The following is a 16090-nucleotide window of genomic DNA, read 5'->3' on the forward strand; positions in this document are numbered from 1 at the left end:
AGCTGTATTGAAGCTCACAACTGTTTAATTGGGAGAACTGTGAATGCAGAGGAAGCCTAGCAGAGGTACATCTTAATGGAAGTGTCATGAGCAGAGCAGAAATTGAACTCATTGCAGCTAATGAGGAAATCAGTTAAGTAGCATGGGGGCTTCCCCAATAGCTCAGTTTGGTGGAGATTCCATCTGCAATGCAAGAGACCCGGGTTCAGTTCCTGTGTCGGGAAGATGCACTGGAGAAGGAGTAGGCCACCCACTCCAGTATTGTTGGGCTTCCCTTGTGGCTCATCTGGTAAAGAATCCACCTGCAATGTCAGAGACCTGGGTTCGATCCCTGGGTTGGGTAGATCCCCTGGAGAAGGGAAAGGCTACCCACTCCAGTATTCTGGCCTGGAGAATGCCATGGACTATATAGTCCATGGGGTCACAGAGAGTTGGATACGACTGAGCGACTTTCACTTTGACTTTTCACCATGTGGAAAATGCCCAGCAAGGCCCGTAAGAGGTTTGGAAACACCATGACAAGTAGGGACAGTGGCTTGTTCTGCATGTCCATTGAAGGAACTGGGGGAGCTCAAGGCTCAAGATAGAGCCCCCTAAGCCAGATGAGATTCAGTTAGAGAAAACATGGCTTCACAGAAGCTCCATATTTTGAAGAAGCCATGCAATTCATTAGAAATAGAGGAGGAAGTCCTTGAGAAAGAATATCATACCTCCATAGGAACCTTATATTATCTGGTGCAGGGAAATTCAGCTCAGTTAAATATGGGAAACCATATTTAAATGTTATTTAAATATGAAAAACTAATAAGTAGTAAACAGTGTAATCAGTAGTAAACAGATCTTTAGTGAAGTACTCTAAAGGAAAACAGTGAAAGTAGAAACAATAGCAGCAGCTTTCTTTCATGCTAACGGCAGATGAAAATTATATTCCAGTATTCTAACATAAATTAAATGACTTAATGAAACTTGAAACTCTGAAGAAAACTACAAGGCATACATTCAAGAATGCAGATGAGATGGCCAAATAATCAAAGCAGGTGAAACTGGGCCTGGTAAATCTCAGGGAAGAAATTGAAGAAAAATATAGTAAATTCACTAGTTTACAAGGAACATAAAGGGTCATAAGAAATACAAAAAGCAGATAAAGAAAGCAAGTATGGATATAACAGCTAGCTAGGAAAGTATAGACGGAAAAGACATGAAAAAGAGAGCCAACGTATACATTGTTGGACACATTAAAGAAGAAAACCAAAACAGTGGAACAGAAGAAATATTTATACATAAAGTTCAAGAAGAATTTCCTCAAGAAGGAAACCTATTGCACATAGTGTAAAAGGATGTGTTATAGCCAGAGAAAATTGCCCTAGGCATTCAACTCTAAAAAATTCAACTGTGATAATATATTAGTGACATTGAATTTCAAAGATAAAGAAGCCATTTTGGGGGAATTAGACAAAATAATCCAGAGGTGAAACAAAACTAGTATCAGATTTCTCTACAGTTACATTCAGTGCTAAGAGACAGTATCTAGAAGGTTTTCAAAGAAAAGACAGTATGAGCCAAGGACTTGACATAAAGTACTGGAAAATGTAAAATGAGCTAATCAAGAAATGACAAGAGGAACTTCAGTCACAAGATTGCAGATCTTGGCTTACTGACATTCTCCCTGGGCCGGTGTGGATCATTGAACATGCACTTTTACCATCTTCCTGCCCAGCATCCTGTGAAATGACAAGAGAATACGTCAGTAATTGTGTAGAAAAACAAGAAGGATTGCCCTTAGGGAACTTAAAATATTTGAGGGAATTCCTGTGAGTTAGAAAGCAGGTAGGATTAGATCCAACGAAAATAAACCACAAGCTATAAGACAGCAGCAACTGGAGTCTCACAGTATGTATTTTGGGGCAAACAGCACATGATCAACTGGGGATGAAACAGCTGGACAGTTTCCAGTTTGAGTCACGCTGGACTGTGGTCATTATTAACAGGTCAAGTGTTCAGTGTGGACATTGGAGCTGGACAGATAAAGCACTGGAGAGCTGCTGTAGCACCCTTCACAGCGTTATGTCTCGTCTTGCCCTACACAGTCCCTTAGGTAGACTGTATATGCAACAGGCAGATGAATAGGGGTTCTCAGATACGAAGAAGGCTAAAACAGTAATGCCCAAATCCAAATATTTGAAGATAATTTAATACTACGAGACAAGAGATACTGAACTCAACAAATTAAGACTTAAAAACAGCTTGTAGTGTGAACTGAAGACATCTTTAAGTGATTAGAGCAATTCAGGAGGCCATTGCATCCATGAAAAGGAAATATATAGAAAAATTATCAATTAAAGATTTGATAGTGAAATTTAAAAATCTCAGTAAATAGATTAAAAAGCAATGTGGACATCCTCACCTCTAAATGGTTACTAAATTATTACGTTTCTCTCTGAAATTATGAGAGAAAAATTAAACAAAAGGACCTGAAATTCAAACATGCACCTGATAGTTCTAGAAAGAGAATGGAAGCCAAAAAACAAAAACCCCACTCAAGGTAAAAATGAAGAAAATTATCAGAACTGAAGAAAGATACTTTTCAGAATGAAAGAAATTCCTAGTAAAGATCAGGATAAGTGAAAAGTATCCCTGCCTAGATAACTTCCTTAATGATATTTCAGAATCAAGAAAGAGAAAATCCTATAAGTTACAGAGAAAAAACTGGTTACCTTCGAGAGTAGTAAGTGTCAGACTCCTAGGTGGCACTAGTGGTAAAGGAGCCGCCTGCCCATGCAGGAGACACAAGAGACTTGGATTTGTTCCATGGGTCAGGAAGACCCCCTGAAGGAGCAAGTGGCAATGTGCTCCAGTATTCTTGCCTGGAAAACTCCATGGACAGAGGAGAGTGGCAGGCTACAGTCGATGGGGTCACAAATGCATAACATGCACAAGAATCAATTTAACATGAGGATTTTTGGATGTGGCTGGGAGGTAGGGTAATGGGTTGGACAACACTACTTAGAAAGCTTTATAATAGTTTCTTCAGATTTTGTGAGGAGGAAATTAATTTTGAACCTACCCTAATCCTAGCCAACCTTGTGTTCATGTGATAAAGTAAAATAAGATACTTTCAAATTAAAGGACAATTGGGGATAGATGTGAGGAATAAGTGGCTATCCATTATTTATTTGATTTTAGAAATTAAATATCTGTCCTGACAGAGTAGACTCAAGATTTCTTGAGGGAAGAGATACTGTGGATTGCATAGTTGAATAAGCCATTGGATTTTCAAAACATTTTTCAGAGATAAAAAATTGAAACCATAAACTGATGAACAGCAGAGTTTTCTGGAGTGATTAAAACTTGTTATCTGATAATCGGCCCTCACTGAAACTAGGTGTCTTACAGGGAACACCCAAGCTAAAGGAATAAAATTATTTCTATTTTGTGTCCTGTTTGTTCTAAGATATGAGAAAGACTCGTCAAGCTACTGCAGTATCTTCCTCTGTCTTTGAGTTTGGCCTGCTGTGCAAGAAAGAGCTACCAAATAAAGATGTTTATGCTTCTCTGATAACAAATGAGAATAGCCATATCAAAAAGAAAGTTAAATATCCCCCAAAGGAAAGAGAAATGCCCTTTGTTGTCATATTGAAGTAGAACCATAACGGCTAGATAACAGAGACTGAACAAAATGAGTATGACTCTGTGAATTTAAGAAAATGAAAATGCGCTCACATTATATGTGTCCCTCAGCAATGTATGGATTGCTTTTCATGATATAGTTGGACTGCTTGGATATAATGGATTGCTTTTCATGATATAATCATTTAAGATTCAAGCATAGGATCACTTTTCTTCTGAGTGCCAGGGACATGAAAACTTTGACATCATAGTTTTTGAACTGTGCTCCCCAAGATTTCACCCCTGGGAATTACAGATTTTCATCTTAATTTATAGAAGTCTGCCAGAAACCTGGGCAAGTGAGTGAATCTTTAGTGATAAAGATTTGGAGGTGCTAGACTAGAATCCTTTCTTCTTAAGATGAAATACTAATTTTAAAATAAGCTTTATTATTATTTAGTTTTTTGGTTAAAAACAATACCAGAAATAGATAAACAGCAGAAGTAGTTTGATAGGAGGAGAGAACTGAACATATATTGCCTAGTATTTGTGCTTTAGCAACAACAAAAAATAGATGTTTTATGTATACAATTTATTACTTAAGCATAAATGCCACTTATATTCAGTCTCTGATTACCAACTTGTACTTATGTATTCTTTGAAATAGAATTTGTTTCTTATTTATTGTCCTGTGACCAGTGGCTGTTTTCCCAGAGATATTTTTGTAAAAACAATCTTGAGTTGAAAGAATGGAAGAGTCAGGGTTGGCTTTTGAAGATGAATTGCTTGACGTACCTCAAAGAAAATTAAATTTACATATTGTGTTAAAAAGAGGCAAGATTCATCATACCACAGAAGTCAGCCCAAAGATGGATTGCTGCAAATGTCTTTTCGTATGTTTGTTTTGGTAAAAACATAACTGGGAGAATTTTGTAAAATAAATGCAAAATGATATAAGCTACATCACTCTTATTCACATATCCTTTCTTTTATTAAATGGTAGCAAGAGGAATAGAATGCTTGCCTAGAATGAAAAGGGCTTCTCAGGTGGCACTAGTGGTAAAAAACCTGCCCTGCCAATGCAGGAGACATAAGAGATGTGAGTTCAATCCCTGGGTCGGGAAGATCCCCTGGAGGAGGGCATGGCAATCCAATCCAGTATTCTTGCCTGGAGAATCCCATGGACAAAGGAGCCTGGCGAGCTACAGTCCATAAGGTCTCAAAGAGTCGGACACGACTGAAGCAACTTAGCATGCACGAACTAGAATGGAAAAAAGGGAGTTTTTATAAGGAGGATATGATCATGGTTTACCCGCAGAATATGTTCAGTATTAAATCAATAACTAAATTATTTTTGGTTGATTTGGTAAAAATTATGCAACTTGAGAAAGCATAAAACTCCTTAACCCAACATATTTTATTCTCACTGGGGAAAAAAAGAGGAAACCTGGATCGATTTCAACCTATTTTGAAATCGATCCTGAATCTCTTCCATGTAGTGAGCAGAGCAGGATTTTAATATAAATTAATAAGTGCATATAATAATCAGGGATGGTATTTGGTATTATTAAGACAATATTCAGTTTTTTTAGATTCTAAAACTGCACACATTGGTTTAATTTTAACTCATACAACAGGAACAGTCTAAAGCTATTCAACCTGTTGCCTTGTTCTGTAGATGTGTATGGACTCAGAAAAACACATGATCTACACCTTTGGTGGTAGGATTTTGACATGTAATGGCAGTGTAGACGACAGCAGAGCCAGTGAACCACAATTCAGTGGATTGTTTGCCTTCAACTGTCAATGTCAAACCTGGAAACTTCTTCGAGAGGACTCCTGTAATGCTGGTCCTGAGGATATCCAGTCTCGGATAGGACACTGCATGCTCTTCCACTCAGTAAGAATATTCTGTACATTGTCTTATGTTACTTTGTCATGTGTCTCTCAATAGGAGAAGTGATGCAATCTAATTCTTCAGTAAGAGAGCAAAACTTTTCATTAGAAATGAATAAGTGTTGACAATGATAAGGAAAAACAAAACTACCTTTATTGGTGAACTGTTTGCTAAGTATATTTCCTATCAGCCTAATAATTCCTAAGTAGTTATCTCAGCATTTTTATGACTGACTTCACTGTTTATGTGTTGTAGCTATTTCTCTTTCTTACATAGCTTTTTACTTACTGTTTTCTCTTAGTATCTGGAAGGTTGATTTTATTATCTGTTCTTATTTTCTCTTTTGTTACTCTCCATTAAGTGCAAAGAATTAAGAATTGACTTCATAGAATTGGAATTAGAATTTATCAGCAAAAACCAGCATAGAGACATTTAATTTTTTCAAGTGTTATAATGAGAACATGGGCTCCTGCTATGGACAAAACTTTAAAAATATACTATGAAAGATGTTTAACATATACCAAAGTGGACAGAACAGTATAATAAATTCCTACGTACTTATTTACCAGTTTCAACAATTACTATTTTTCTATGTCTATTCTTAAATTTTATTGTGTTGGGTATTTTAAAGCAAATTCCAGACATTATATCATTACAACTATAAATACCACAGTGTGTTGCTAACATAAAGATTTTTTAAAAACATAATTGTAGTATGGTTATGCTGCTGCTGCTAAGTCACTTCAGTCATGTCCGACTCTCTGTGACCCCATAGATGGTAGCCCACCAGGCTCCCCCGTCCCTGGGATTCTCTAGGCAAGAACACTGGAGTGGGTTGCCATTTCCTTCTCCAATGCATGAAAGTGAAAAGTGAAGGTGAAGTCGCTTAGTCATGTCCGACTCTTAGCGACCCCATGGACTGCAGCTCACCAGGCTTCTCCGTCCATGGGATTTTCCAGACAAGAGTATGGGAATGGGGTGCCATTGCCTTCTCCGAGTATGGTTATGAAACCCAACCAAAGTAAAAGCAATTTCTTTATATCATTTAATACTGCACTCATTTTTCCCCTGCCATGCTGAAAAATACTTTTCATAGTTGGTTTATAAAGTCAGGATCCAGAAAAGGTCTGTGTATTTCATTTGGTTGTTAATAGCTCTTAAATTTCTTTTAATCCATGAGAATACTCGCCCTTCCTTTTTTTGCCCCCCTCTGTATACTGCTTATTTGTTTAAGAAAGTCTCATGTGTGCCTTGGAATTTCCCATGTTCTCAGTTTGACTGATTTTTATTATAGTGTCATTTAACATGATCCTCTGTTTTCCATATTTCCTGTGAGCTGGTATTTAGATTCGGAGGCTTAATTTTAGATTCCTCTCATTTTTTGGGTGGGCCAAAAGGGGACTTGCAAGTATACTTCACAGCTGATCCGATTATAAAATATAAAGAGCATTTAATGTATAGCTGTCACAACTTTGGTGGTGTTAAAATTGTTCAGGTGGGTTTAGGTATTATCAACCTGATTGATCAGTTATTAAGTTTCCTGTCAACTTTTTATCTAATGGTTTTAGCAGTCACTATAGTCTATAGTCATAGACTAGATTTTAGTAGTGTTTGATGAGTGGTCATTTTTCTAATTACCTTTTTCTTTATTTATTAACTGATTCTGCTATAAAAACTTATCCTCATTAACTAATTGGCTACTCTAATATGTAAACCACACAGGATAGGTAATATAAATATTTTGATTCTTTTCCTCTATTGTCTTTTCATTTTAATGAGCTGAGGCTCCAAAATTTACCAATGAGTTTTTCATAAGTATTATTATAAACTCATGGATTTTTATGTATTTGATGTATTTAACTTGCTGTCATTATTCTTTCTGATTCCCTAATTTTTCTCCATCTTTGACCAGTGGGAGTACCCATGTCCTAGTATACCTTTGCATATATACACGCATATATATACATATGTCTTTTTTAGTAAGAGAAAAAAAAATCATGAGTTTATACTGATATATCCAAGTTAAATTTAAGATTATAGAATTTAAAATTTTATATCTTTGTTTTTGTGAAACTTTATGGTTAAAATCCTACTTCCTGATGATATGTTACTTGCTCTTTCTATAATAGCTTACTGGATAGCAAAACTAATAGATTCACTGAATGCCATTTAAGATTTCTTTCTGATTATTTTTCTGTTTAGGATATAGCCCACTAGGGATGGGTAGTCAAAAAGAGAGAATTAAAATCACTAGAAATACTACTACTTGTCTGCATAATCATGTGTCTCTGTCCAATTGTATCTTTGTATATAGGTTTTGTATATAGGCTTACTTGTTTCTTTTTTTTTTTTTTTCCAAATTTCAGACATTATTTTTTCTTTTACTTTTATTTTCTAATTAAGGAAAAACATTTACATAGTTCTCAAGGCAAAACTGTCATTATGCTGTTGGAGAGATACGGTTATTTTCCCTGTCTTTCTGTTCTGTTCCTTTCCCTGTGCTAATTATGTTGTTACTAGTTTCCTTTGTTTCTTTTTGAAGAAAGAAACAAACACAACACACGTTCCTTTTTCTCCTTCCATACACAGAGGTAGCACCCTATATGCATTACTCTGCACCTTGGGGGTTTTTTTTTTTTTTACTTCAGTAGGATATCCTAGCGATTATCCCTTAGCAGTATATGCAGAGCTTCCTTTTCCACCTTATACCAGTACAGTAAGTACTTCATTACATGGAATCACTCATAAATTACTTCTCTAGACGTTTAAATTTTAAAAGAATTATTCTGAATTCTTTGTGAAAATGACTTTTTTTTCTTCTTTCCCTTTTTTTTTAATTTTACAGAAAAATCGTTGCTTATATGTATTTGGTGGCCAGCGATCGAAGACCTATTTGAATGATTTCTTTAGTTATGATGTGGATTCTGATCATGTAGACATAATATCAGATGGTACCAAGAAAGACTCTGGAATGGGTAAACGCAATTAGTGATTCTTCTCTCATGTCTTAATTCTACTTCAGGTAGAAGACTATAACCCATTAGCTTTTCTTTCTAACCATTCTTAATGCTTTTCCCATTTGCTTAATCAAAGTAATTCTGAATAAGAGGAAAAAAGTCTCTACCAGCTAAATTATTTAGTTCAACCTGTTTAAAAATGCTATATGAATTATTATTATGATGATTCCCTTTAACAGAAAGACAATATGCAAATTTGTAAAGAGATTATTTATATGTGTGCTTGTTAAGGGTGATTATAAGAATTAATACCTTTTGAAAACTGTATGATCCTATATTTGCTAGTTCTTTCCGCCTTCCATTTTCGCTAAGGTGACTTATATGTTAGACACATATAGTAGAGTATGTCTTTGTTCTTGAGGGAAGACTTCACATCGTTCATTGGTAATGCCTTATAACTTTATATTCTCAGCATCCAGAAAGTTATTCTCCTGATAATAAGGTGATTAGTTTGCCTGAAATAATCCCAGTTTATACATAATTATTAATAGTGTCCCATTCATTCTCAAAAGTTTCTTATTTTAGAAAACTTACATAGTTACCCTGCTTAGTAGTCACTTTGCCTGCATTTAGTATACACAGAATAATGATATTTGTTTAAGACTCAGTGCTTTAAAGTGCCTAATTAGAGCATTAGGGTAAGAAATTAGATTAGCTTGCTTTTCCTTTTATCTATTTGTTTTTGCTTTTCCTTTTACTATTTATTATATATATATTTATAATAGTTGCTTATATTTAGGAAGAGTTTTTTTAAAAAAAGATAACACTGTAATAAAAAAGTACATGCGAGGCAGTTTGACCCTCAGGATCCTTCCCCCATACTTCCTATTGGGCAGAGGCTAGAATTTCATATCCTGGAGAAATATAGGCTCTGTGAAGGAAGAGAGAACAGGGTGTAAAATAGAATTAAGTCCATGTACTGAATAGTGGAACTTCTAACCCTTTCCCTGCTGTTAGGATTCTAGGCATGTGTCTCCTACAAAAGTTTAGTATCACCTTCTCTAGAGGAAATATGTGGTGTCATAGAAAAGATTTCCAGATATAGTTGTTTGGGGTACCGGCCTCCACTAAGATGTCTGATCTTTCTGGCTAGCCCCCAGTACAGTGGTTACTTTCATGGCCCAGTTCCCCTGCGGTGTTCCCCATTGTATAAATGCTATTTTCAGTTAAATTTTATTTCTTCACTGTAAATGAACTGTCAGTTAATGATCAAGATCGGTTTTCTAAGAGAAAGGGATATTGCATCCATAAAGCAGTATAATAGGATACAATGAAAGATCAGAGACTAAGAAAGACCTTTTGGAAATAAATTTTGTTAAAATGTAGAAGAAGTAAGACATCTCCTGAGAAATAGACAAAGAGACAGAGATGGTAGAAACTGGAGAAAATAAGGACCTTAGAAAATCAGTGTAAGAGGTCTGGTGTTAAACTAATTAGAGTTTCTCTAACTATGGAGAGCAAGGAGAATGTGCGAGACAAGATTATAAAATGAAGGACTAACAGAAAATTTCCCTAAACTGAAAAGTGTTGGTCTGCAGATCATAAACGGCCCCTTTTGGATGTCAGTACTTTGAATTAAAAAAACAAACCCTTCTCAATCAGATGACACATCATTGCTCATTGTGGAATTTTACATATCAGTCATGAAAAGAATATCTGAAAAGCTACCAGTGTAAAATGAGGTCACATTCAAAGAAACAGGTCTTAGAATGCTAGAAATTTCAGCAGCATTGGAAGCTAAAGGGGGAAACAAGGTCTTAAAAATTCTGAGGGAAAATTATCATCAACCTGGAATTCTATTTCTAGCCAAACACCAAGGAAATGAGGGAAGAAATGATATTTTCAGATATACCAGGTTTATCAGTGGGGTATGTGTGTGTTTGCACATAATAGAAAACCAAGAGAATGGCTTAAACAAATCGGGAATCTTTTGTCTCACAGGATGAGAAATCTAGATGTAGATAATCTGGGACTGATGTATAAGAAATGTCATAAATGCTCTCAGGTTCTTTTTCATATGTTTTTCTATTTTTAACTGGTTTATTGACTATGCCAAAGCCTTTGACTGTGTAGATCACAATAAACTGTGGAAAATTCTGAAAGAGATGGAAATACCAGACCACCTGATCTGCCTCTTGAGAAACCTATATGTAGGTCAGGAAGCAACAGTTAGAACTGGACATGGAACGACAGGCTTGTTCCAAATAGGAAAAGGAGTACGTCAAGGCTGTATATTGTCACCCTGCTTATTTAACTTATATGCAGGGTACATCATGAGATATGCTGGGCTGGAAGAAGCACAAGCTGGAATCAAGATTGCTGGGAGAAATATCAATAACCTCAGCTATGCAGATGACACCACCCTTATGGCAGAAAGTGAAGAGGAACTAAAAAGCCTCTTGATGAAAGAGGAGAGTGAAAAAATTGGCTTAAAGCTCAACATTCAGAAAACGAAGGTCATGGCATCTGGTCCCATCACTTCATAGGAAATAGATGCGGAAACAGTGTCAGACTTTTATTTTTGGGGGCTCCAAAATCACTGCAGATGGTGACTGCAGCCATGCAATTAAAAGACGCTTCCTCCTTGGAAGGAAAGTTACGACCAACCTAGATAGCATATTAAAAAGCAGAGACATTACTTTGCCAACAAAGGTCCGTCTAGTCAAGGCTATGGTTTTTCCTGTGGTCTTGTATGGATGTGAGAGTTGGACTAGAAAGAAAGCTGAGTGCCAGAGAATTGATGCTTTTGAACTGTGGTGTTGGAGAAGACTCTTGAGAGTCCCTTGGACAGCAAGGAGCTCCAACCAGTCCATCCTAAAGGAGATCAGTCCTGGGTGTTCATTGGAAGGACTGATGCTAAAGCTGAAACTCCAGTACTTTGGCCACCTCATGCGAAGAGCTGACTCATTGGGAAAGACTCTGATAGTGGGAGGGATTGGGGGCAGGAGGAGAAAGGGACGACCGAGGATGAGATGGCTGGATGGCATCACCGACTCAATGGACATGAGTTTGAGTGAACTCCTCGAGTTGGTGATGGACAGGGAGGCCTGGCGTGCTGCAATTCATGGGGTCGCAAAGAGTCGGACACGACTGAGCGACTGAACTGAACTGAACCTCATGGTGGCAAGTTGACTGACACACCTCTAACATCATGCCTTCCTTCCAAATAGGAAAAAAGGAAGGAGAGCCAAATGTGCCCAGAAAGCTCCCTACTGACATTTCATTGACTGGAACTATGAAACATGGCTTCAGGAGAGTCTGGGAAAGCAAGCATTTAGCTTTTCCAGCCTTTGTATAGTATACAGAGTAAGGGATTTGGAAATGGCCATTGGATCATGCAGTTAACAGTGTCTGCCACACAAGATTTAAAAAATGATCATCTTTTATGCACTCTTTTTCAGAAGTTAGTACGACATATATACTAACAAAAGGGAGTAAAAGTAGTTAAAAAGAAAACACTCTGAGAACTGAGGAAAAGAGAATCTAACACAGGAAAGCAATGAAGGGCCATCCCAACATGACACCTGCACAACAAATGTATGAACACCCAGTTCATATTGGAACAGGAGGACGTAGGAAAATAGACCTCTCCTCCTCACCAAAAAGTGAAGTTGACTCAAAGTAGATAAAAGATAAAAGTAGACTAAATAGATGTTTGAACAATTGGAATATAAAAGGTATTAATCGGTAAAAAATATCTGATGTAAGAGGATAGGAACACAGTAGGAAAAGAAAATATTTTTAAAAAGCAGACCTCATCATAGTACAGTTTTTGGCTCTACAATGAGCAGTATTCCCCTCTTCATAATAATGCAAAAGCTAAAATCAATTTAACCAAAAATTGGGATAAAATTTAGTGGGAAGATAGCATCAAGGTAGTAAAATTCTTCATCTACTATAGCAAGAAGTCAGTAGGTGCTGGTATAATGTAAAACTTTGGAAAGAAGTGGGCTTCCCTTGTGGCTCAGCTGGTAAAGAATCTGTTTGCAGTTAGGGAGACCTGGGTTAGGAACATCCCCTGGAGAAGGGAACAGCTACCCACTCCAGTATTCTGGCCTGGAGAATTCCATGGACTGAAATTCCATAGAACGAAATATTCTAAGAAATGACTAATAACATTATTTATCATGTCTAAAATTTTCTATCTTGTTTACTCATTTATTTTCTACTACCATAGGATAATGTGGAGGTATATGATTTAATCTTTGATTTCCTCTAGCTTTTAGAACTTAATCTAGTTTTCCATTAAAATTACTAGAAAGATGGAATAATAATCCCCTACAATTCTGACGCAGCTCTGCCTGAAAAACAGGTAGTGAAAATAGTAATTGATTCGATAGGTATGTATTAAAAACTTCTACATGCTGGCTCATGCTAGACTGGGGATACATTGGAACTAGATGATCATGGTCTCTCAGAGTGCTTATAATGTATCTAGTAAGTAATGTTCTGATGGATTATAGTTGATCAGTTGGTAAGTCGTGTCCAACTCGTTGTGACCCCATGCATTGCAGCTTGCCATCCCTGTCCTTCACTCTCTCTCAGAGTTTGCTGAAACTCATGTCCGTTGAGTAAATGATGCTATCCAGCCATCTCATTCTCTGCCACCTGCTTCTGCTGCCCTCGATCTTTTGACCATCAGGGTCTTTTCCAGTGAGTCGGCTCCTCACAGTAGGTGGCTAAATATTGGAGCTTCAGCTTCAGCATCAGTCCTTCTGATGAATATTCAGAGTTGATTTTCTAATGGCTATTCTTTATTTAGACCCTAAATGCCAGTTACTAAGCATGGAACTTCATAAATAGTTCTAATTGGTAGTATTAGTCTCATTTACTAGATGAGAAAAATTAAACTTAGTGAAGTACTGTCTTATTAATATACAACTAGATAATGATACAGCCAGGGTTTAGAAGTTGAGGTGCAAAGAAGGTTTTTTGTTTGTTTTTTTGAAGTGCAAAGGTTTTTTCGTTTTTTTTTTCTTGACCATCCTGAAGTACTCCCCAAGATTAAAAGGAAAAAGTGGCAAAGTGATAGTGATAAAGACTGAGCAAAAAAAAAATGCACTATGACAATAAATAGGCTTTAATGACTATCATTTGAATATTTTAAAAATGAATTATTATTATTTAGTAATTTGCAGAATTGGTCAATATATTTCATTCATTGCTATGGCTAACTTTAAGGCCAGCAATGAATGGCCATAATTGTTCTTTTTGTTCAATTTTGTTTTGATTATAAGAGTAATAATATGCTTGTTGTAGAGAATTTGAAAAATACAGAAAGATGTAAAAAAGAAACTATATCAAACCATTCAGACATAATCTGTTAAAATTTTATTAATGTATTTCCTTCTAGTCTTTTTAAGCTTATTTATTTTATAAAATTTAGCACAGTTTTATATTCTGTCCCTGGAGAAGGGAATGGCAACCCACTCCAGTATTCTTTCCTGGGAAGTCCCATGAACAGAGGAGCCTGGTGTGCTGTAGTCCGTCGGGTTGCAAAGAGTCAGACACCACTGAGTGACTGACAGTTGTGTTTTTAAACTTACATTAAATTGTGGTATATTTTTGTCATTATGGTTTTATTACCAAAAGATAAGTGGATTTATTGCTTAATTACTGCTTTAATCAACATTTATAAGATGAAAATCACCAATATTGCTATGGGTTCTTTAATTTTTTTATTGCTTTGTGGTGAATTATCCCACAGTGCAAGCAAGTTTTTTTGTTAATTTAATAGTAATTGTTGATCATCTACTAACATCGAAGTTTGGCCTTCTCCCCCCCTTTCTCCCAATATATTTCAGTGCCTTATGTATGCTAAGTATGTTTAGGTTCATAGCTGTGGACTAGAGGATAAGATACCTTCTCTCAAAGGACTCATTTTAGTGAAGAGAGACCTACGCTTGCTTTCTAAGTACTGTGAAGAAAAAAAATTGAATGCTATAATAGTGAGTAACATGAGAGGACCCACTTAGATAGAATAGGTTGGGAAACTGTTTCCGAGGAGGCAATCTTTAAGATTTCAGACAAGAAACAGAGAGTTAGGAAGAACTGTGTTACGAACTGAGGGAAGTGCATATACAAAGATTTCAGAGCAGGAAAGAATTTAATGTGTTCCCAAAGCAGAGGGAGCTAGTGCATATCAAAGGTGAGACAAGTTACGTGAAGTGAGGTTGGAGAAATAGTTAAGTCTGATTATTCAGTGCCTTGTACAATACAAATACAAGAAATTTGGTCTTTTTTCCCCTAAAAAATATAGAAGATTATCGAAAGGTTTAATGCTAAGGGCTTTTTTGTTGTTGTTTTAATTGAAGTGTAGTTGATTTACAGTGTTCTGTTAGTTTCTGGCATACAATTGATTTAATTTTCTATAGTATGTGCGTATTCTTGCCACCTCTTGCCAAGAATACACACATACTATGGAAACTAGCGTGCTGCAGTCCCTGGGGTCGCAGAGTCACACACGACTGAGCGAGTGAACTGAACTGAGTATGTGTGTATACATATTTATGTGTGTGTATATATGCTCTTTTTCAGATTCTTTTCCATTGTAGTTTATTATACTAAATGTAAAGTTTTCTATAGTATACAGTAGGACCTTGTTATTTATCTATTTTACATATAGTAATTTGTATCTACTAATCCCAAAAACTTACTTTATCCCTCCATCCCCATCCTTTCCACTTTGGTAACCATTAGTTTGTTTTGTCTGTGAGCCTGTTTCCATTTTGTACATAAGTTTGTTTGTGTCGTATTTCAGGTTCCACATGTAAGTGATATCTTATGATTTTTGTCTTTCTCTGTCTGATTTACTTCAGTTCAAATGATAATCTGTAGGTCCATCCATGTTGCTGAAAATGAATGCTAGGGTTTTGATCTGATTAAAGTTTTGAAAATATCATTCTTTTGTCTAAATGTACATTTTCCAAGTGTTTAATATTGACAGTATGCCTGTAAATTGCATTGTCCAAAGGTTATGTTACAACAGGCTATGTGTACATCCTTTAACTGAAGATTTTTATGGCAGAGTTGAGCATCTGGTTAGAACCTGCCTAAAACTGTTGCCATTACTACTTGGAGTTGTGAAACCTCAGTGGCTCTGCTGGCATATTAGAGTGAAACTGAAATTACTTTCTTTTCATTTTTCTTTCTTGTTTTTTCCATCTCTTCCTTTCTCCTTTCCTTAGGTCACTTCCTTCCATCCCTCCTTCCTTTACTCCTCTCTCTTCCTTTCCATTTTTCCCTTCTCTGCTCCCTTCTTTAAGTCTCCTTTTTTCTCTCTGTCTGTCTTCTTGGTGCATCCTCCACTCCTCCCTTAAGAGGGACTTCTAAATAGTGGCCAGGATTAAGAATCACTCTTCTAGCTCTCCAGAGCCTATCTCAGTCTTTAATCAAGTAAGCATGGACAGGTTACTTAATGTTAAGCCTTACTTTACGTGTCTATAAGTGACCCAAAGCCACTCTAGGAGTAGAAGTGGATTGACACTAGTTTGAGCTGGTGTTATTGTTGGGTACCTCAGTTTTCACAAGTGTATGTCAATACTGCCTACAGGTTCATTGATCTATCCAG

The 16090-nt window shown here is 36.4% G+C and overlaps 1 protein-coding gene across 1 annotated transcript in view; it reads left to right on the forward strand.

Annotated features, from left to right (window-relative positions):
- Positions 1–16090, forward strand: part of MKLN1 (muskelin 1) — a 202018-nt gene that overhangs the window by 136087 nt on the left and 49841 nt on the right. The window contains exons 11-12 of the mRNA XM_052638533.1: positions 5285–5506; positions 8349–8478. Coding sequence (XP_052494493.1) covers positions 5285–5506; positions 8349–8478 — 352 coding nt within the window. The remainder of the gene's footprint in view (positions 1–5284; positions 5507–8348; positions 8479–16090) is intronic.

The sequence above is a fragment of the Budorcas taxicolor genome, chromosome 4, assembly GCF_023091745.1.
Source record: "Budorcas taxicolor isolate Tak-1 chromosome 4, Takin1.1, whole genome shotgun sequence".
In the NCBI taxonomy this organism is placed as follows: Eukaryota; Metazoa; Chordata; class Mammalia; order Artiodactyla; family Bovidae; genus Budorcas; species Budorcas taxicolor.